Source organism: Mycteria americana, chromosome Z (assembly GCF_035582795.1).
Source record: "Mycteria americana isolate JAX WOST 10 ecotype Jacksonville Zoo and Gardens chromosome Z, USCA_MyAme_1.0, whole genome shotgun sequence".
NCBI classification, from domain to species: Eukaryota; Metazoa; Chordata; class Aves; order Ciconiiformes; family Ciconiidae; genus Mycteria; species Mycteria americana.
In genome coordinates this window covers 16,227,306-16,251,462 of record NC_134396.1, presented here as the reverse complement: position 1 = coordinate 16,251,462, position 24,157 = coordinate 16,227,306, and the positions used below count along the sequence as shown (strand labels likewise).

Genomic DNA, 24,157 nt, shown 5'->3' with positions numbered 1-24,157 from the left:
ACAGTATGTTACCAAAAATGCACTACTTAGGGACAGTACATCTAAACTGGTGCTCAGAACATTGGCAATAATTATATACCACTTCTAAGTGCAGGTTAAATGAATTAAGCAACTAATCACATTGCTATAAAATTTACAATATGAGCATTTTGCAAATTATTGCTATGTTTTATGAAAGTTATTGGTTCTCTCCATCAGGATGCTTAAAATGAACAAAGCAGGAGTAAGTATCTGTGTCAAGAAATTCAGTGCTGGTTCTTGCATTGTACAGGCTGTCTAAACAAAGAAAGAGACCCCAATATGGACCATAACTACTAGTACTACTGTTTGTTTCTGAGTTCAACATCGCTTGCAAGTAACATGCTACCTACTTTTCTCAATTATCACCAATGCACCACATATTTAAAAGAAAAATAATGAGAGGTACTCAAGCACTACTGCTTTCCTTAGATTATATTCTATTTGCCACTAACATTTTCCTTCAAATATTGTAAATGTGTATGTTAAACTATAAGCATTAACATAGGAAACATTATAATGCTTTCATCCCATCACCCTCATGATATGTAGGCAGTGGATAGAAATGTAGCTCATGTGAACAGATGAGAAAACAGATGAGTGAATCCACAGATCAAAGCAAATGAGATCTCTCTCCAAAGGAAAAAAAAATTTGGCTGTTCTGGAAGAATGAACTCACTGGCACTCTTTTCACTTCCAGCAGAGTAGCGGGTGGCACAGGAAGAGGAGAGACGGTTGAGAAACACTGAGAGACAGTTGAGAAACCAAAAAGAAAAATAAATTGAGGAACGTAAAGATTAGAAAAAGGATAGGAATGAGACAAAAAAAAAAAAAAAACCAGAGAAAAAGAGACTGACCAAAATGTAAATAAAATGAAGAAAAATGTCAAATGACAATTGAAAACAAGCAAAAATCTTGAATCAAGGCAAGAGAACAAGAGTATGAACAAGACAAAAAGAGTGTCAAAACCATAAAACAATGGGAATTTTGTAGGTGGAAATACGTTAATAACATCTCTTTTCCACCTTTTTTCAGAACTGAGATGCTACAACCAAAACAAGCCTCTTGTCTCAGGCCGCTGTCACCATTCCTTGCATAAGAGTGTCCAAGAGCTTTTACAAATAATTTTGTAAATACAATGCAGCAGGAGAGAGGAAATATGTTTATGTCTTAATGAAACCTGCAACCATCACTAAATCCTCTGTGCAACACAACTCTTGCAGGCAAGTTCCCTGGTTTCTGTCTGCCCTATCTCACCATCCAGCTTTGTTTTTCTTTTCATGTAAGAGATAACCTATCATCCGTCTTTTCACAGAAAGGAGTCCTGTAATCCAAGTTTCTCTCTCTTATGTGAAAAGACAATATTTTTTCCCCAAGTATTTGAAGTAGGTTCTGATTCCTATAGCGATGAGGGTTGATAGCATAAGTACTGCTGTAGACACCATCTCAAACCTGGATTAATCTCTTTAATTCTCACTGTTTCACACAGCCGCTGCTATCACGAGAAAGATGTGTGCAGGAAACAAGCTTCCTTGAGTATGTTTTGTTTCATTACCTCATAGTATTGGAGCTGTGCTAAATTACCTGTGAAAGCCCATACTCTTCTGTAGCACTTGGTATTTAAACCTTCCACTGTATCACTCACTGTTCCTGTTTGAGCCTAGTTTGCCAAACTGAGTTTGATTTAACTTTAACGAAGTTTATAATGCCTCCTACTAATAAGCTGTCGTCACAGGTTTCTGTTGTGATTGTTGCCACTAAAAGATTTCGCTCTTTCTTGTTTCACTGCTTGCTTCCACCATTCCACATTCCTTTGTTTCTCTTTCCCCAGCTCCTTTCGTAATGATCAGACCACTTGTCCCTCCAATTTTTTGTGCTTTCATAAAACCTTATATTTTTCAAATTTATTGACTTGCTATTTAAAAAGAGAAATAAGATTTGCTATTCAGGTCTAGTCAAATTCAAATCATTAGTTATTCCATAGAAGTTTCTAATATAAAAAATGCTTAGAAGAGTATTGAGAGAATTGCTATAAATACAGATATTTGCCATATTGCAGTCAACTTCACAGCTTAAGTATTTAATTCTACATCAAAATAATACTGTTTCAATCCATATTAATGAATATGGTACACAGAGCACAGTTTTTAGACTGAAATTTAAGATTTCACTATCGCTATAAATACCCCCACCCCCAAGCACTCTCCTGGGGTTAATTTCATTTCTGCAAGACCAGAAAGTGGAATTTTCTAGCTTTCGGATGAATGGAGTACTATTAGCCTACAATATTTCAGTATTCAGATGTTAACAATGGAGGTAACGTATTATTGCTGCCCTTGCACAGAGCAAAAAAAAATCTCCCCAATACTACGCAAGCAAAACTGATAAAAATGTGCTTTAAAAAATATTATACAAAGTCAGATTGCACACTTCTGTTAACTTTGACTAGCCCTTTGAAATTGTATTACATCTACTGGAGGATGAAGAAATTGGTTTAACCTCTTCAGCATAACCAGCAAGTAGTGGGTCCTCCACAGACCAAAGAATGAATTGTTTATATTTTCTCTTGCTGTAGGCCTACAGCATAAAATGATTAGAACAGAACTTTTGCAGCTATTTCTAACATAATACTTTGAGATATTCTATTCGAATGCTATATGCTCAGTTTTTCCCCAAAATATTCACTGCAAAAATAATAAGAACAAGTAGTTTCACTAAGTATGGGACATCCAGGTTAAAAAACTCAAAAGATACTTCAGTTTTTGCAAAGATAACAACGAAGTAAACTATTTTTGGTGAAGACTAATGTAATGTCTTTCCATTGTACTAAGCATTTTTTTTTCCTCTTGAAAGAAGATTTAGTTGTAAGTAACCTTCTAAGAGAAAGGGAAAATCAACTTAACTACGAAAAAGCTCACCCAATTCAAAAGATAATCAAAGCACTGGGGGAAAATGGGATTAGTTCTTATAGTATCACAATTAAAAATATGTAAACCCGTGATGACTTATGATTTTAAGCAATAAATATTTTTCTATAAAAAATTCAGTTATCCTATGTTTTTATTGCATCTGTTCGGTAACAATTCATATACAGTATATTTACACTACATCCTTGTCACCTTCACAAAAATGTTAAGTAGTTTGATGAAAGAAGCTGGGTGCTTTAAATAGACAACTGCTCCTGGTAGAGTAGATTGGTATGGAAGACTATAATGCAAATTCCAGATGTTGTTCCAGACAGTGTACCAGTGTAGAAAAACTTTACACAGCATTTACTATAAGGACGTGAGAACCGCCATACCGGAATAGACCAATGATCCATCCAGTCTAGCATCCTGTCTCTGGCAATAGCTTGTACAGTATCTGATACTCTAAAAGTCAGCAAATCGCCTCCCCAGGTTAACACAAACAGTCAGGCAGTATTGTATCACCAGAGCACAGAGCTGGAGTGAGGGGAAGGAGAGGAGAGCAGAGCATTTCTAGCACAAAAGTACTCAGACTTTCATAACATTCAACATTCTGGACACCCTCCCTTCTCTTTTTTTCCTCCCTCTCCCCATTCTGAATATATCCAAATCCTTACTGTTTAAACATGTCATTGAATGAGATGAACTTGGGGTGCTTGAAAAGGTGTGTAAATATATATATAATAAGGAAGCTTAAGCTAGGCTATTAAAGATTTAGAAGATTATTTCTTCATTCTTCACTAGGTTTGCTGGCAATAAATAAAATGTAAGATTTCCAGACAGTAAATGTAATACTAGATATCCCTTGAGTAAAGCATGGATCATCTCTGAATTTAAGTCAAACAGTAGTTGATTCCAGGCCCAAATGCCTAGTCCAAATAAACTTAGACATGGAGGAATTAACAAAAAATAAACAAACAAAAAACCCACCCCAAATGCTGAGTTTCTCAGGCACACCGAACAGCTAGAAGCAATAAATATACAATTCAGCAGAAGAACAATTCGTTAATACAAAATTACTGACTGAAGCAGTAGGCTAGCAGCTAGCATTTACATATCAAGGTTTGACCACATTCTAGCAGTAGACGGGTGAAGGTGGAGAGAAAATTGGAGGGGGGGGGGGGGGGGAGATTTACAGCAAAAAGGTTTTTTTTCTTTCTTTCTTCCTTTAAATGTTAGTGGCAATACTAAAACCCAAACAAACACTTATTTTTTGCCAAACAGAAAAGAAACCCCTCTTTCCAATGTGTTTCTAATACAGACCTCTGGCATTCATTTATCCTTTGTAACAATAAAGTAAGTATTTTGTCAACTTTTTAAAAATGTAGTTGAGTAAATCAATGGCCTTAGCAGGAGAGACCTAATATAGAGCCAGTTTTTCCAGACTAGTGGAGGAACGTTGGCTCAAGTCTGGATGGGAGGAGGGGAGCAAACATGGCTTTAATCCATCTTTGTGCCTCACTGGCATAAATTACAGCAGCACTTTTTCTTGCATTCCCCAAGCTAGCACCGGCATGTGAAAAAGACTGCTGCTTAGTTTTCAGGAGCTTACTGTGTTTGTCACAGTTAAGCTTCTGCAACTGAATCTGCAGAGACTGGTGCTAATCTTGAGGAAGCCATATTTCATAATCCTCAGTCTGAGGTATTATAGCAAAGAAAGAGACTGGTTTATGAAAGGTAAGTTTATGAAAGAAATATAACCAATATTTTTAGGTGTTTATCCAGAAGAATTTCATTATGCAAAGTTTAATGGTAGATGCTGTATTAAATACGAAATCCTGGAAATAAAATGTGGAAGACATTATCAAATTTATGTGGAGTAGATACTAACAGTGTGCATTGTGATTTAGTTCTTAATTTAAATGAAATCTTGCAATATAAAAACAGTCTGGCTAACTTCAACATTTACCTGATTCTGAAATTGCTATTTCAATTTAAAAAAAACCCAAACCAATTCTAGCCTACTTGCTACAACACACATTGGAAAGGTGGTGCCTTAATACTTTTTTTTAGACCCAAATCTCTCTCTCTCAGCCAACAAAGCCTTTTACTGGGAGAATATAAAATAAATGAAATACTGTGTGTTTCCACTCTTAACTGCACCAGATTTCTCACTGAAATAAATGCTAAATATTCTGAGAGAAGTTTTCCTTGTATTATCCACAAAAACATTTTTTAAAGAAGATTGATGCTGGATAGAGAGTACCTTCATTGAATATACAGATTTATTTTTTGTTTGTTCTGGAGTAAAATATAACTATCTCTACAAACTGGATAAAAAATTATACAGTTAAATTGCAATGAATGTCCTGGCAGAAAGGGCTTAGCATTAGCACCCAATGTTGTCAAAATATTTAACTGGCCTCAGTGGTAGTTTTGCAAAATTCAGAACTGGGAACAGATTACAGAATTTGACATATATAAACCAGGCTGCACTTTAAATGGTTAGCACTGAATTTCAGTGAGGTTTTTGTCCACAGAAGCAATAAATTAATAAAAACAGACCCATTCCCTCTACTTTTTTGCTATAATCAGGTGACCAGACCTATGCAAAGTGTCACTGTGCAAATCAAAATAATATTTTATGATCAAGAAGGTATCTTTAAAAGCCTTCTAAGAGCCACACAATTTTAGTCTATTTAAATGAACATTAAGTGCCATTAAATTCTCACTTGAATTGTTTTTAATCCTCGCTATCTTAAATGACATTTGTCACAAATAACTAAGATGACAATAGTCACACCAACATCAGTAATTACACAACACGCACAGGGAACAATCTATTAAGCGAGATCTGAAATGCCTTTTTGTTTGAGATGGAAGACCTTTACTCTCACACAATTCTCACAACAACCTTTTGACTGTATTTTCAGGCATTGACTTATTCACTGATTTAGAAAAATGCCTATTTTTCCTGTCCCTCAAATTAACCAACATTTAGAATAGCTCAGACTCAATAAAGGTAACTAACCATAAGAATTTTAAACTGAAAAACCATGTGAAAAACCATCACCTCATTCCAAATCTCCATTTTACTCATTCTTTCTTATCCCACAGTATATCTGAAAGCTGAATGGATTTATGTTATTTCATATCAAAAGAAAGAGTAAGTTTCAGAGTCTAGACATCCTCCCCAAAATACTTAAGTGACTGTTTCATTTACATTTGTTGCTTAGTTACAGCTATGACAGCATTCCATGGGGAAGGAAAAAGTTGATCTCTTTTAAAGATAAAGAAGCTTTGTAGTTCACATTCAACACCTTACATTTCACCCAGGAAACACTGCAGTGATTCAGTTATAAAGCACCGGCATCACATGCTATTAATTACATGAACTATGTAGCACACTGGCAGTCACAGTCAAATTCTAAATGGCTGTACAGTGCATTACTGAGAGCAGATAGAGGCCAGTGATGAGATCTGAATCCAGAAGGAGAAATCCTAAACTTCTAGCCAGCTGCAGAATGAAGGAGAAATTACTAGGCTCCCCTGTAACACAAACTCTAAAATCAACTGGAGGTCTACCTGCAGCCCTGACTTGTGAATTGATGGGATTAATAATCGACCAAACCCCTCTACGGAGGATGATACAAACTTTGGCTGCTTCCCTAGTGGCAACAATAGTTTAAATGCACTTCACATAATCGTGTTCATCTGCTAAGGAACAGCTTTCACATGTTAATAATCCAGTTTCTATACTGAATATTAAAGGTCCAGCAGGATGAATTGGGCATCTTCCATCAAATCCAAACTAAAGAAGTAACAATAATGTAAAACCATACTTATCAGGACTCAGGTTACCACCATGGAAACAGTTTTCAAGCAAGAACAGTGCAACCTTCATATACCAATACCTTCTGGTGCTCTTCTAATATTTGCTGCCTGTTAGCTATTAGGTACTTCAACTAAGAACTTAGCTTGTTTAGAATCGAATGGATGGGCATATCTTTTCAAGCAATCCATGAAAAAAAACGACCATGATTTGCCAGCCTATGTGTCTTCCAGGTTTTATAAGGTACTGTAAACTTGATTGGTTTAGTGTGCAATGTATTCGTTTTTTTAGTGGTATGGAGTGCTGCTCCTTTTGAGTTTTGGGTTGCTTGATCATGACAATTAAGCTTTAAATTCAAGAACGGTACCAGAATTGGTTGGTAAACCTTCTTGTGCATTTTATCTGTGAGAATGCACAAACAATGGGGACCCTTCATAGAAATATGGCACATTGACTTGGCAATCACGTGAGCTTTAAAGAAGGAAAATGGTGGGTTCTTTTCTGCAGAAAATGCCATCAGCTCAAAAATTGTCAGGATTGTAAAATTTCTCATAGGAATAGAAATACTTCAGTATATCAATAAATCTAGCAGTTTCAGGAAGCCCCTGCTTGTTTTCAAAGATCAGAGAGGGAAGAGCAGAAGATAGTCCAGAACTTTGGTTAAGGATATGACAGGTGGATTTTCATAGGAGAGAATCTGTTCCTTCCACAAAGACCAGTATTCCATCTGGAAAAGTGTAGATATGTATTTCTTACATTTCATAAGGATGCAAGGCTGGTAAAAATTCATCTGGATAGCCCTATTTTTAGGAATAGACAGCCATAGTTTAATGTCAAAGTGAAAAGATTAATGTGGTAGGGTTGGTTAGTTCACTTTCACTTACGACTTTACTGGAGAAGAATATAATTACAGAATGTATGTATAATATGAAGTTTTGTGAGGAAATGTTTTGAAAGTGTATTGGAGTATTTAGAATTTATGTGATTTTGGCAAACAGGAGTAATAGTATGAAAAATAGGATACAATTCAGAAAGTGCAATGGCTGAATTTCAATCAGAGCAATCAATAGCATGGGTACAGGACAGAGCTAGGTTAGGCAACCGATCAGTAAGGGAAGATTTGTGGCTTAGAAGGGATTGGAAACCAGACATGAAAGAAACAGTAACAAATAAAGTAATCCTTCCACTCAACACTGACAAAGACTTAGCTGAGTGTTGTATCTAGTCTTGGATTTCACGCTTTCAAAGAGAGATGAACCACTCAGAACTCTCAGAATTACTTGATGGGAGGGTGTTTCACAGTACTAAGTACCATTCTTATCCTATGTGAAGGGGAATATTTTGCACAGATTAACTAAAGCAATCAATCTTTGAATACACTTGATTGCATCTGATTTTTTTTCTCCCATAACTGGATTCTCTCTACAGAAAATACTTTATGTCATGTTCACAGGATCTGCATCATCAGTTTCATTACCTGCAGTTGCCATAACACTTCCTGGACTGAAATTTGGGGTTTACTATAGCTGTAACTATTTGATATTATAATCAGAGCCCTGAAGTGGCACTACAACCTGACTGGGTGTCACATGCATGCAACTATATGTTTACAGCAGTCCAAGTCCTACAGAAGATGAGGAGCAGCAGTGTTCTGTATAAAGTGTAGCCTGTGCAGTGTTTTCACTTTCAAATTCAGGCCTATCCAGTAATCCAGATGGGAAGTACCAAGTAGATTAATTATTCCAGCTGGATCTTCTGCTGTGACATATTTGGTTTTCATACTATTAGTCTCTAAGCAGATGACACCTCACTGCCGCTGTGATGATCTCATCTGCATTTTGGGGAAAGTCTTCTTGGGTAAGACTTTAAGCCCAGAATGAGCAACCGACTTCTGCCAGATCATCTCTACCTACCTCTGCTGCGCTCTGTACAACCTTTGTGAAAGAGAAGAATGAAGTCATGCATCTGACTCTTTCTTATTTGGACTGTAAGCAAATAAAGAACAACTAATGATCAAATAGTACTGAAGACATCTGACAAATCATCAGAAGAAAAGCATAAGCAATAGTTATTGCTTATGGAGTAACTTATGGTCAATACGGAACCACAGGGACAATAATTGCTTGCCCCTGGCAGAACTAGGATCAAGCATGTGTTCCTGAGGTACCCAGATGCTGTAAAAATGTGTCTGTCTACCTGTTTGCAGACACTTTTATTGCTATGAATACCCCTTCTGGCAGTACATACAATGCTTATTTTGATGCTTTGAATTCTGTAGGGGAAATTGGATTTTGATTGTTGCAGACAGATATATATATATAATTGTTCTCACATAGCAGTAGAGTTTGCAATGGAATGCCTCAGCAAAGATTCTGTTATTTCATGCTAAAACTTAGTATTATGCATTTCTCTTCAGCTCTCTTCACAACACTTCCTCAGATGCCTTCTTAGACAGTAAAATCTGGTAATAATTATCAAACACCATACACACTGTTTACAATAGAGTCATATTTCTTCTTTTTTCCTTGCATAAAAAGTAGAATGCTGCTGAAAAGTGCCCAAACGTCTGCTATGCTCCATGCCAATACAGCAGCTCAGCCAAATATGCAGAGAGAAGTTTGCCAAATAAAGGAAAACATAACAAATTGGTAATGGTTTCTATCTTGACAGAAAATGAAAATTATACCTCAATGTGTGGCCACTCATGTGGACACATAAAAATGTCTTAGAGGCAATCATTTTACCTCAGATAACACACCCTGACAGTAGAGCAAAGCATTCTGGCAGGCTTTCACTTCCCATAAAAACAGCAGCCATGACCTACAAAATGGCCTGGAGGAATCATATAATTTGTGCATATAATATATGCATATGCCATACACTAATTATATTTAATAAAAATCAAATAAAGTAGAATTATTGTCTTTTGAGGAGTAGACTGACATTAAGAAAGAATTTAAAAATGTAAAGTCACTATAGTTATATCAAATATTCCAGTACAACAAAGACACTGAAAACATAAACTTTTATCCCAAAATATTAAATTTAACTTTCCAAGTGATTCTAACAATCAGTAATAGCTTTTAGTAGACTTCATTGCTTTGTTAATGTTGTATGTGTTTATAGCCAATTTGTGTAACATGTAAATTTTACGATTTATTTAGCTTCAAAGTAATTCTTTCAAAATAGACTGTTTCATCTGTCTGTAAGTTAACATGCACATTTACTGTGCTGCAAAATTAATAATATGATGTTAATTATTAGTCTATTATGTAGTTTCACATTATTCTAAGTCTTTGTTTTAGTGCAGTTCTGCATGCAATATGATTTTCTGAACAAAAACACAACTTCATAATCTGAAATTGCAACACTCCATTCAGTGTGCATTACTTACAGAGAAAAGAATTATCGCCAATTTGGTGTCAGTAGTTACTCAGAAAGGAACAGGAAAGATAGTGATTGGACTCTATAATTACTGTGACAAGAAAATATCAGACATGAAGACCAGTCCTTCAGGTTCATGGAAAGGCTGCGTAAGGAAGGTTTAGACTGGACATGGGAGGTCTAGACTGGACCTTAGGAAGCATTTCTTTACCAAGAGGGTGGTCAAACCCTGGAACAGGCTTCCTAGAAAGGTGGTGGATGCCCCAAGCCTGTCAGTGTTTGAGGCATTTGGGCAATGCCCTTAATACCATGCTTTAGCTTGGTCAGCCCTGAAGTGGTCAGGCAGTTGGACTAGATGATTGCTGTAGGTCACTTCCAACTGAAATAGCCTATTCTATAATTCTTGGAGAACTTAGAAGCACAATGGTAGCTCAGAAGGATCTCAAAGTATCAGTGAAAACCGAGGACCTCAAAATTTATGCTGTATGTTATCCTTCATCCTCAAAGAGCCTGCGATAGGAAAAATATAATGAAGGAAGACTATGTGGTTTGAAGAAGCAACCAAATAGATGGTGACAAGAGAAAACTTAAAATAAGAGTAAGTTAGTAATAAGTAATCCTGAAAGGAGCAAGATTTAGGAAATAATTTTCTCTATTGTTTCAGAAACAATAAACCAAAGACAGGATGTTTGTGTTTTGATTTATCTGTTAAAATAGCCAAAAAATATAAGCAAAGAAAGCAAGGCTGTATTTCCAGATAATGGAATTAACAAAAGTAGGAAGAAAACTTACACTTCAGAAACCTAACCTGCATTTATATTTTAAAAAATCATGTTCCACTCTTCTTAGGTACAATAAATAGATAGATAGATAGATAAATAGACAGATAGATAAATAATGAGAGCAAGGTGTGTGTGGGGGTTGGTTAGGTTCTAAGGCTATGAGAAATGCTCGCTTCTTCCTTGAAAAAAACCGTAATTTTAAATAAAGAATATAATCAATAAAATAAAAAGCAAAATGTTTGAATGGCTATCATTTTGAAAGAATCACAGGATTTTTAATAGCCTACTTATTGACACTTAGGTGCATTTTCAGTGATGAAAATGCCAAAGTATCTGTTAAGATGAAACCAAACTACACGAATGTCCACAAAGAAACTCTGAAAAAATAAATGCCCTCATTACACACTACTTATGTAAAAATGTTGTTTTATAAACTGCAAGAATTCTATGCTAAGTGGTATACTACTAGTGGTCTTTCTGCCAGTACTTGTGTCTGAAGTTTTCTGCAAATCCTAGAATTTCCCTTGTGAGGTCTCAGCTCGATTCAGTGAAAGGCAAGCTGTGAAGGTAAAGTTGCAGAATCTGTGTAGCTTTATTAAAATAAATTAAAATATATGCAATGAGTCATTATGTATATGATACAAACACAAAAGGAAAAGTTATCTAAAAGTGATCTAAAATTTGTCTCATCAACACAACTGGTCTCAGAATTTGCAATTCAGCTTACCTTTCATGACCTATGATTTTTTTTTTAATTTTATTTTTATGGAGTATATCTTCAAATAGTCTTAAGATATTCTGACTCAATATATACAAAAATAAACATTTTTATAATATAGCTTGCTGTAACTTGATGTGTAACTTAGAGATAGTTGAAGAATTTCATTTATCAACATGTGGAAAAAAATGTCAGTTAAGGTGTAAAAAACATTTTTCCTTCCATATATTACCTTCGCTCACAGTCTTTTTTTATGGTGTCTTTTCTCACTTCAGTATGCACATCTTTTTAATTTGTAAAATGACAGTAAAAGTAACTAAGTTATTTAGAAAGTCTGCATGTCTTACCAATGCTAGCTGTCTTGCCATCTGAGAAAAACAATTTCACTAACATGGTTATCTTACAGTTTTGTATGAGTCCTCTGAAAACAGGTGCAGGATGCTTTAATCACGTTCAGTTACATAATTTATTTTCCATTTAAAAAGGCTGTCCAATGTACATGTTTGTACATTTTCGTTTTTCTCCTTATTGTAATCCAGTTTTTTTCAGGTCTAGTTACTGGGCCTAGTTTGGAGATTTTGGGGCAGGTAGCTATCCTATTGGTTTCCCTCTCCCAAGAAGGGAGCCTTTAGGAAGATCATAAGAGTACACCTGACATATTTTCACTTAATAATTTTAAGTTATCTGAGACACAGAAATATTGGTTGTCTTAAAACACTTGCCAAGAACGTTGTTAAAGTTTCTATTTTAGTGGTAGTTTTCCTGCAGATGTGATGGCTTATGCATACAACTAAGGAAAAAGTTGTAGGCAGACAGCCGATTTTATTACACCAGCTATACTAATTGCCTTATAAAAAAAAGATGACCTGTCCTTACAAAACATTTTTGCTATGTTTTTTTGCTTTTTGTTTAATCATTTTATGCAGATACTTTTATTATCATTCAACAGCTTGCAGTCTAGGACTTCAGGATCACACTTCAAATCACGTTGATTTTTATCCCTTCCCTACTTAAGGTGGGTTCTTTGGATGGAAGATGAACATGAGACAACACAGTACAAGTTGCTTCCTTGCCTGGGAGGTGTTGAGGTCATAACTTCTGCAATGCTTTATCAATTCCCATGCTACCCCGCTTCTTTGGGGTCATCCTAAACTTCAGATGAGTCTTATCAGTCTATCTTCATCTCATCCATCAGTCCTTAAAATACTTACCACCCCCAACACAGGGTTTTAGTAGGACTTACAACTATGCAAAGCCAAATGTCTTCTACTCTCCCGCCCTATTTTCCAGAGTGCCAAACCAGTACATTTTAGCTGACTCTTGCTGCAGCAGCTGTCTTCACATTTGGTGTTTCTGCTACTCCTTAAATTTACGCTTAACAGTGAGACTATGTTAGTGCAGTAGGATTTCCAGGAGTAAACACAGAAATCCAAATCCAAAAAACTCACCATCCTTCATCATTATCTACTTCAGGTTCAGAAACCTCATTTCCAGGAGTTTCTTCAATTGCCTGGGTTAACTTTGATTTAAATCGGTCCAGCAGTGCCAGTGTCTGAAATTAAGGACATGGTTTTAGAGAAGTTATATATATTTATCCACAACAACAGGTATATACAACATCTTTATTGTTAGTTTGAGAAACAGTACAATGACATGGAAGAGAGATCTTTCATATGAATTTGAAAGAAACCCTGTAGAGAGACAAGTGAGAGAGCAAGAGGCAGTGAGGGGCAGGGCAAGAGAGCAAGAATGCATTGAGAGTACCCATCAAGAGAACAAGCGAGAGCGAGTGAGCAACGCTGAGGCGGCAAGAGCAAGCAAGGAGGGTACTCTGCAGGTGTGAGAGAGTCTGGACATCTAGTGAAATCAAAATGCATATTTAAGGAACAAAACTTGTGGCTACTTATACAATAAAATAGTTGATTAAACAGTCACTGCTGACAACAAATTTTACTGTTTGAACCTGCTATTTTCTTCTTGTAAAGCAATCCATTGTATAAATTACAGATCATTCAAGCTTTGAAGACCCAGTTTGATTGATATTTATGTACTTTACATTGCTGATCTTTTAAATTATGTACTGACATTGAAAAAAATTCAAAGCTTTTGACTCAAATACAATGAGCCACCTTACACTAATTCTACAGATACACGTACTTATGCTGCATACATTAAGCTCATACTGATTTATATTTGGTATTTTATTCTCCAGCTGACACTGCCCAGTCTTTCAGTTACAACGAAGTCACCAAATCTCAAGTGACACCTGAAGATCATACCGCAGGTCTTGTTCCTGATCACCTGGAATGAGATTCTGATTACACAAGAATTGTATGCCTGAGCCTTGTGATGGGAGAGGAGGTTCTTCAAAAAAAGGGCAGACCATAAGAATAATTTGTACAGGCCACAGCTTATTTCTTGCTGATATTTGAGACATTCCTGGAAAGAAAAGCATCAGGGAATAAGTGCTTGAGTGAATTTATGTGGCAGGCTACATTTGATCTGTAGGTGATAGGTTGGCCACCTAAGTTGTAAAACACCTCTGTATGGCTGTTTAGTTTTGTTTGGTCAAGTTTTTCAAATTTAAAAGAATAAAAACTAAACAAGAATAGAAAACAGAAATAGGAAATACCAGAAGTGTTCACTGGAATCAAATTTCCTTCTGGGAGCAATCTTAACTTTAGGAGTTTCCTGGCTTTTGAATTCTTTCAAAAACATATTTTAGCACTGCCAAAGGCAGGTTTTGGAGGGTTTTTTTGCATTTATTTTCTTTATTTTCTGTATAATCCTCTGTTTAAGATGGGACAGAGGAAAATTTCAAAGATATTTGGGCCTGCAAATCATTCAAGTTCTATAACTTTCCATACTATTGCAAACAAGCCCCATACTTGCAACATCTGAGACACCAAATTTCTGCCTAGGCCATCAGAAGAAAACAGACTAACCCTTTTTACATGAAATTGTTACCAACCAAAGCCACATTCCTTGAGTCTTGTCTAATTTTCTCTAGTGCCAGCATTCCTGTGAATAGATCTGGTGATAGAAATAATTTCGAAATATCTTAGTAGGCATTTTTGCAGTGAGTGATTAGATGCCATACTGTGGATCAAATAACTTTATAAATTGACTCTTGCAGAATTATAAGGTTAGGACTTCCAATATCTAGTATTGTAAGGAGACACATACCTTTCCCCCTCTTCTTTAACTCTTGTACAGAGGATGGAAAATAGTATTGTGCTGTAGGACCCGGTAGGAGGGATGTAAGGCTAGAAGAGGCTCTCCACAAGTGAAATGGATTACAAAGGACTTAATTAATTATTGTTCAATAGTTCCCAGCAGGGTTACATATATAAAAATTAAGATCTACTAAAATATACATCCCTGTCATCTCATCTTGTTTTCCTATGACGCCCAGGACAGGGCTGATATAAATTCATTAGAAGTGGCTTGAAGTCCCTTAATCCACATTGCCAACAGAGCTTTAGTACTCTTTGATTCAAAGTTAATGGGCTTTTGAATGTACAAAGTTTCCATAAACTTCTTAGTTCAGAACTAAATCAGCTTGCCGCATGTATAAAGTTTTGCCAACCACTGCTTTGAAGTTACTAAGCCTCAAGTTTCCAATCTCTTCTAGCTTCAACAGTTGAATATGAACATCTTCGTAGCTGAACTGACTTATAAACCAATGCGTTTGATGTACCGCACAGATTTTAAGTTAATGGTATTTTCCACTTCACAGGCAGTTTCATATATCTAAGTTTCAAACTTTTGTATTTTAGAAAAAACAAGTATTTATGTAAAACTTTATTTTGCTCATAGTTGCATACTAAAGTCTACATACATCCTAACTCTTTTCGAAAAATATTTTTCATTATATTTAAAAAGGGTTTTCTTTTTACAGTTCAGTTAAAAACTACTTCTGTTCATTTCACAACACCAAAAAGTATGGATGAATTTAATCTCTTTAAAACATAATTTAAAATGTTAAAAAACCCCCACCTTGGACAGATGGCCAAGCGTGCAAACTTCTGTCCCAACGTTATCTTATGGCAAGCTGCAGAGTCAAGGAAGGCACTGTACAGAAATGCAAACTCTTGTAAATGTAATCAAGGATACCTCTGCAGGAGTAGCATTTCCTTTTGGAAGATTTTAGTGACTAAACTGATAGTACTGTCAAATACACATTGAAACTTCACTCACCTGTCTACCTGGGTAATCGAGATAGGGGATCAAAGACTACATATTTATTTTTACAAATAAGATTCTTTTCACGGAAAATGAAAGAGAATGGATTTTAAAAAATTATTTTTACACAAGTGAAGAGAGAAACATTTTCAGAACTTCTGGATTTTTTTTTCCCCAATTTGTCAAACTATTACCTGATCTTCACGAGATACTCCCTTCTTTGGCTGCTGCTTCCGCTTGTCTTCATATTTTCTCTTCTCCTGAAGGTATTCCTCAACAACACTGTTTGGAGCAGGTTCCTCCTCTGAATAAGGAAACATATTTGGTTAAACAAATTAAATTGGGTTTTATGATGTAGTATCATTTTGGAGATCATTTGTGACTTCTGAAATACCAAGCAAAACACTTCCATAAAATGTTTCAGTTGTATTGCTTTCTCAGAAAGTGGAATGATTTGCTACTTGCTGAAATGAAAAACAGAACACTGTACTGGGCAGACAATGAGTGCAAAAATTTTTGTTTCAATTTTATTTTACTATGGAGCCAGGGAAAGCAGGGTAACAGAAATAAAAACTGATGTTAAGAAGAGAAATGAAAGCTGTGGAAATTCCTTTAACAAGTTTACCTTCATTTCTGAAGATCTTTCTTGGAGCAGCCAAACTGTTATGTGTATTAATATTCTGTGACTATTTGTTACAGAGTAGACAAATATAGACAAATATTGCCTATACAAAAATTCACAGTTTTCCTGTTTTGTAGGCTGAAGTAGCCACAAATCAAATCCTTGATCTTGCAACAGGGAAAAAACCCATAACATTTTTACTTTAAACAGAGTCCATCTTGTCAATCAGGAAAAAGCTGTATAGTAACAGAGTAATATCTGGGCTAGTCAGCAGCTACTCTCCTTTGTCTTTTTTTTAACAGTTTCTTCTCTGCAGAATATCCACTGCCATGACAAATTAATAACTTAACAGGTCAAAACCTCAATTCAAAAATTGATCAACACCATCCTTTCTCACCTTCTTCTTCTTGAATAGCATTAAGACATTTCACATATTGACTTAGTATACTTGAAATTTATTTACACATATGTACAGGATTGTTATTCCTGATAAGGAAGAGAAGAATAAGACCTCCAAAATTCCATTGCAGATGATGAACAGAAAATATTTATGGAGGAAATTGTTTCAACAAATTTCAGGATATACAGACTGATGAACTGTAAATCTAAATCAAACCCTGTATCAGTTATTTTTTAGATGACTGCTGACAGCTATACAGAGAAAATTTCTGATTCCAAACTAAATTTCTCTCTCACCTAAAGTTTTCTATAAAGTTTATAAACATAGCGTTTCATAACAAGAGGAAATAAATTTGTAATGGTATATCTACATGCAAAATATTTGTTTATATATTTCTACAAATAAAATCTCCAATTTCCTTTTTATCCTAATTTATAGATTGCATGTATGTATTTAAAGAATATAAGGGAAAACAATCAAACACACATAACACCATTCAGAGCTGTTTTTTTCCTGTTTTCCAGTTGACATGTTTGATACAGTGAAGAACAGGGGACTACAGGTACCAGCAAGATAAAGAAAGAAAAAGCCATCTTCTAGAATGGCCAAAAAAGATAAATGCATATACACAGACATTTAGGGATCATTAAACAGCTGAATGAATGAAATCAAGTCTGCCATAAAATCTCATGCAGCATAGTATCAGATGAACTGAAGAGAATATACTACAAATTTGCAGTATAAAACTACAAATCATAATGGCTCAGCTCAGCTCCATCTTTCCCCCTATTACCTCAGTCTCTTCTATTAACTAAAAACTCCATTCTTAATTCAAGACCAACACCTTGTGAAGACAAAACTCTAGTTTTTGCATAAAAGTATCCAATCAAACTTGTTGACTGTGTGGAAACAACATACTGCCTTGTTTTCCTAACATTTAGCCTCTAGATAAATAATTTGAATTACAAAAACACCTGCTTTCTTAAAGAAAACAACCTTTCAGGTGACATTTACTTAAAGGGGTGCTTTGAAATGAATCCCATCTACCTGATGATAAGTATAATTGCCCATCTATGACAAGCAAAAGAACTGAGAAGAGTGTTCTTGAAACTTATGAAAATGCCAGTTTCAAGCTGGCCATAAACATTTAAACCTGTGATCCAAATTTTGATATGCATATGCTGAATTTAAAGAAGATGTGATCCTTAGTCATACATGTCTTTTGACTAAGATTTTAGTTTAATCTAGTGCAGCCGAAATACAATTCTCATACAAATAGCTTAAATTCCCCTGCAGTTGTGTGTTTGTGTATTTTTATCACACTTATATGGTTGTCACTTACGGTTAACACAAATAATTTAAATCTCAGTTTAAGCCTTCTCTTGAGATTATTGTTTTCTTGGGTCTTTGCCTGTCAGAGTTTTTCTAAGCCTCAACTTCATTCTCTCTGCCTCCTAGGAAAGCTTTTGCATAAGTCAGACAAAAGATAATCAGATCCACCTGAACTAACTTCAGAGTGAGTCAACCAAAACAGTTATGCACTTGTATGCATCATATTTCTGCACCTTTCATTAAAATGACTTAAAGACATGCTTGTATTTCTCCATGAGGTCTTACAACCTATTACTCTACATTAAAAGCAAGTAATAGAACAGGAAGGCTTTTCAAGAGCCCCTAAGTCAATGGGTTTCTAACACATTTTAAAACTTTTGAAAACTCCAAACAATCATTTCAAAACCACAAACACTGTCTATTTTTTAATATAAATAAAATATTCATTTTTGATAAGTAGCAATTCTGTGATAAAATTATTTTGTGTCTGCATTAATAAACTCAGGTAATTAGCAAGCAAAACAAAACATCTGGAAGAGAGATTTGTTGGTGCAAAGAACACCTTTAAAATGTAAAAACCCTTTTAAAATGTAAAAATAGATTGCTGGCTACTACTTCATATCTCCTTATCAGCATCCCAGAGCCCCTCCAAATCTTTTGCAATAGAGTTGGAAAAAAGAGGAACCACTGCACTGTATGACGGACTTGACCTTCACATCACGCTTGACAAACTTAGGTCCAGCTTGCTGATCCAGCAAAAGTATAAGGATCATTAAATCAGTATTAAAATATTTAAGCTCCAAACTCCTTAATCCAAGAGAATTTATTCAGACAAAAATGAATGAAACATGACGTGGATGCACAGCAGTGAAATAACAATTAAATGCCTTATTTAAATATTGCAGGATGCAGAAGATGCTAGTTTAAGTTACAGGGATCTTGCACACTTGTGCCCTAGATGTGCACACTTGTGCATCTCATCACGAAGTGTAAATAGCATCAGGCAAAGAAAGATGTTTTTCCTTAGTTTGAATAAGTTGCTGTGTACATTCTGTCAGTAAGGAAGGTGAGGGAAAAAAAAAAAAAAAAGAAAAAAACCAACCTTCCTTACTGAAAATACACTTCATCCTACTTTTAATAGAATTTTTAAGTACATTGCTACTTACTTCAGCTAGCTTGAGTTACTGCCAAGAGATCCTTCATCTTACTATGACAAAAACTTCAGCATTTAAGTAATTTATTTTCTTTCAGATAGATTCTTCTATCCTGAAAAACTCCTTTAAGGAGTAACAGATGCTAGCCTGATGGTGTAATCTAACCTAAAACTTTGGTTTTGGGACATGGTTTCCAATGATAGCCTGAAACTAAGGAGGAGATTCAGAAGTCTTTAAACCAGAAAGGAAGAGACTGATTTAAAAAAAATACAGGAGGGTTTATTTTGCTCACACTTAAATTAGGAACAGTTCGAATGATGTCAGTTTTTAACTATAAATTTGCAGAAGTATAACAAAGACATGAGAACTTGAGCCAAGGGTGTTGAACTGAACTGAATAGCAGTCTGGATGGTTTTGCATCAATCCCCAAGTAGGAAGTAGAGCAGAAGAGAAAACTTGATAAAGTAGTTTTAAGCTTAATTTCTAAAGCACCTGGTAAATTTAATAGCATAATAACCATTCAACAAAAGTTGCATCAGACATGCTCTATTTTGGAAACTGCAACTGAATTTTATTTTCCACTTCATGAAAACCAAGAAGTATGAGTTCTAGGCCTGCTGACTGTGGTAGATCAGAAAAGTACGATCACTGCTTATGCAGACATTCATATTGGCCTTAATGACTGGGATTCATTTCTAGCATTGCAGGTGGGGTAACTTTGGCTTAGAATGTACACCAGTTGTGGCACAGATAAGGTACAATTTGAGACAAATGTATTTCTGACATGCATGCATTCATACAATTTCCCACAGTACAAACTTTGTTATTTTATAATTTTGTTATTTGTATCAGTGTTGACAAACCTTGTAATAATGACTGTCCTTGCAATAAAGGAGGTAGAATCTGTATAAATCTAGAGATTTTTTTTTTCCTTTTTAAGAAAGAGATAATGAAGCTGCACATAAAACATTTGTTGGAGAAAGAAGCAGTTTGGTTTGCTGAAAGCATATATCAGAAACACACTAATCTTCAGAAGGGTAGAAACAATACATACTGTGACAGAGAAAAATACATGCTGTTTCTGAAGGTTTAATGTCACCATAAAAAAAGAAAGAGCCTACAGTGCTGACAAGGATCAATGAAAGAATTTTGGTTTATGTTTTTTCTTTGATGAGGTACAGCTAGCATGAAGATTTTTACACAAATAGACTTAAGTATCTTGCATTATAAAACATTCCTGATATGCTGAACTTCACAAAACTAATCCCATTAACTCTTGTAATGCACTTGGCATATATAATCACGAGTTCATGCAGAACCAAGGTAAGATAACACGGACAGTGTACAAAGAAAGCTGTATTAAAAGGCACCCCAGTTGATTTAGCAGGGTTTGTATATGTTTTAAATGCGGTGGACCCATTAACTTTTGTTAGTACCTCAAATGCATTCTTTAGCAACTCAGATGCCACATTTAATATGATAAAAGACTTACTGGACAGAAATTTCAAGAAATGCATTGGTACAGCTCGACTAAATACCAAAGGGGAAAACAAAAAACGGAAAAACCCTGGGCAACTCCTTGTTTGAAATGAAAGAAGTTATGACTGAATGTTTCTGTGCGTTAAAATAAAAGACCTAAAACACATTCCTGCATTCGTGCAGTACTTTCCACTTTCAGCTATTCAACAATATTCAATTTATATTGCATTCTTCTGGAATTACAGAGATATGCAGTATTGATTTTAAAAAGCTTAATGAGATTCAAATCTTGAAAAGAAAAACTATCTTTGTTCCAAAACAAACAAAACCCTTATGAATTACAAAAGAAATTCTGATATGCCTTAGTATTTCATGAATTAAAATGGAATTCCTATCAGAAGTGACAGATGGAGAACATAAAGCCACTTTCTATAATTAAGATCTAAGACAGATAACACACTTCTTCCAGAATCCAGGAAAAAATTTTCTTCCAGCATTAAATACTATGTCTATGAAAATAAAAATGTTAATTTACTGTAAAGTAGTATAAAAATGAATATACCAGAAAGTACAATATGAAATAATGTTATGCTTGAAAGACTTTATAACATACTCTCCAGTATATTTTTGTTTAGGACTAATTCTACTTGTGGTTTTCTTTGATCTTCAACTACTCTTCAGTTACTGTTACTATAGCTGTGGCCTGCCTAAGTTCCTGAAGACCCACTGTTTGCTTACAAGTTAGGTAAGAGTCAGGAAATGTTTACTAATCATGAATAACTGAATAGATTTGCTTACAGAATGAGCTTCCAGGGGTGGACTGATTACTGGATTTTTAGTTTGCTACAGTGAAAAAAGCAACAGTTCTAGAACAAACTTACTAATTCATTTAGCCAACTCAAACAATAAAATGTTAGAAGTAATTCCTAGAGCTTCAAAACATTTCTTTGAAAGAGCAGAGCCCACTGATTTGTGAAACAGTGTAAACTTTAATATGCAACAGTGGAAATTTCTAGTGAATCTTTTCTGAACTTTAGTAGCTTTTAGGCACACAGTCCCAGTCTAAAATGTGGTCAATTTTCTAATGTCTGTTGATTTTAAGCATATGCTTAAGATTACTACTAAAATCAAAGCCTGCTTACAGTGAGGTTTTTGTCGTCTTTTCTTCTGCAGGCAGATAGATAAGAGAAAAAAGCATTCACTTTAGCAGGGAAGAGACTGAATAGGGATGCTGGGTATTATTTTATGAGATTAAATGAGAAAAAAATGTAAATGGTGGAAGAAAACATAAAGGTTTGCAGAACTGACATGTTCAAGATGCATACTTTCATACAATGCAGCTACACTGTATATACTGCAAAATCTTCATACTTAATGTATTTATGCTGCATAATTCCCAAACCACCAACATTTGGATTTTGTTGTTTTCTTGATGTTCTCAAGGGTGCACAATTCTGTTAAAGTCTTAGACTTCAAGGAAGCATCTTTCCAGGTAAGACAGGACTTAAAGATTTAAGTGTCACTGACATTACCCAAACTAGAAATAAAACAGAATCTTAAATTGGCATCCTTACTATATTTTGAATTTTCTAAACACTTCAATCATGTGATTCCCATACCACGATTAAAAACAAAGCAGAAAATACTTCATGCTTCAGTAGAATTCTTACACTTGAATGTTTGTTTTTACATTAGTTGTTATGTTTCTCTGCTCAGGTAGCAGAGATTTTGTAGCTTTTCTGTTTTCTCATGTGTGACAAATTTCATCATCCACAGATTATCAGACAGTTTACAAAAATGTTCTAACAAGTAAAACTAAAATACTACTTTTTAAATACTACTGCTATTTAAAACCAACATATAGTTAAACAACTTGACAGATGGTTGTCTAAAGCAAGTTTCACTGAAGTATATTCACAGGCTTACACTATAGAACTTTGAAAAGTGTATCTTTTTCAAATATTTGATTAAGTACTTCAAAATGCTGCAATAATTCAGCATTTTGAATTCTGAATTCAAATTATAGTGTTTGATGTAATTTCTGGCATCACTACAGCAAATGTCACAAAAGAAAAACATCTTATTTAAAGTAAGGTCTTGACAACAGTCTGGCATAGTCAAGAATCTTATTCACAAATTGGAAGGCTGGTTATAATCAAACATCTACGGAGGGAATTAGTTTTTTTCTCTGTCCTCTTGAAACAATGTAAACACTTAAATTTTCACCCTCCAATCTTCCTTAATTAGTCTAATCTCTGAACACAGAAAAAAATTAGGTAGGCATAATATGTAACATGAACAATTTGACATAGTGATACCAATACTAATAAAGATCTGCCAGTGGATGTAAAATAGATGTGTCGTACTGCCACCTGTTCATTAGCGTCCTCTCAGAATTAGCCCTGACCCTGCAAAAAGTCCAGTATGAAGTAAGCCTTATTCTCACAGTTCTGTGGTCTTCAGTGAATTTCTCCTGCTTCGGTTGCAAGTTTTGGCTGAGATGCAGTGTTTATTAATCAAGCACAGAATCATATTAATGCAGTTACATAGCCTCTAAACTAGCATTTTTTCCTAATGCAGCCAGCTCAGAGCATAGGCAGACACTGTGCAAGTGTCTGCACCATCTGCATAGGCATACCTGAACAGCATGACACAACTCACTCTCCATCCCACATTCCCCAAGAGGATAGGCAGAGAACAATGGAAAAATCTCCTGCTACATACACATTCAGTTCCTGATAGCAGTCTGTTTTAAAGATATGCAATTTCTTGTATGTAAACTAATGTGGAATAGGTAAACTGTTACACACTTAGCAGATTGTCTTGCATGTTGAAAGCTCTATTGCATTGATGAAAATTCAGGCCAATAAATAAAAAATTACTAAGTGAACTAAGTGAGATATAAAAAATGCTTTTAACTTTGGGGCAAAATTACTTGCTCAGGTACAATACTGTTTTACTTCTTTTAGATTTCATTATATTCTAACTAAAGTGTTTCTAAAGTCTCTTCCGTTATTCTTCAGTTGTAAATGGCTGTTTCACAGTAAAGGTATCCATTCCTTTCACTTACCATCTTTAAATACTTAAGATTCTACCCTTCCATCCCACTCCCTACCTCAATTAGACATATCTTCAAGTATCTCCTAATAAATTAGTTCACCTAGTCTTCTGCTAGTTTTGGGGTTTTTTTTGTCCATTTGTATCCAATTGTTTAATAACTTTTTGGTGGTACAATACTTGGAACCAAGTGCAATAATACAACTATGCTTTTACAGTTAATGCCTTTGTGCCTTTGTAGCAATGACCACACAATCACAGCCACATCAGTGTAAATTCATGTTCAAT

At 35.1% G+C, this 24,157-nt stretch overlaps 1 protein-coding gene across 2 annotated transcripts in view; it reads right to left on the bottom strand.

Annotated features, from left to right (window-relative positions):
- CWC27 (CWC27 spliceosome associated cyclophilin) overlaps positions 1-24,157 on the bottom strand; it is a 122,899-nt gene that overhangs the window by 5,777 nt on the left and 92,965 nt on the right. For both annotated transcript variants that reach the window (XM_075526881.1, XM_075526882.1), the window contains 2 exons: positions 16,020-16,129; positions 13,089-13,192 (listed from right to left, as the gene is read on the bottom strand). In XM_075526881.1, coding sequence (XP_075382996.1) covers positions 13,089-13,192; positions 16,020-16,129 — 214 coding nt within the window. The remainder of the gene's footprint in view (positions 1-13,088; positions 13,193-16,019; positions 16,130-24,157) is intronic.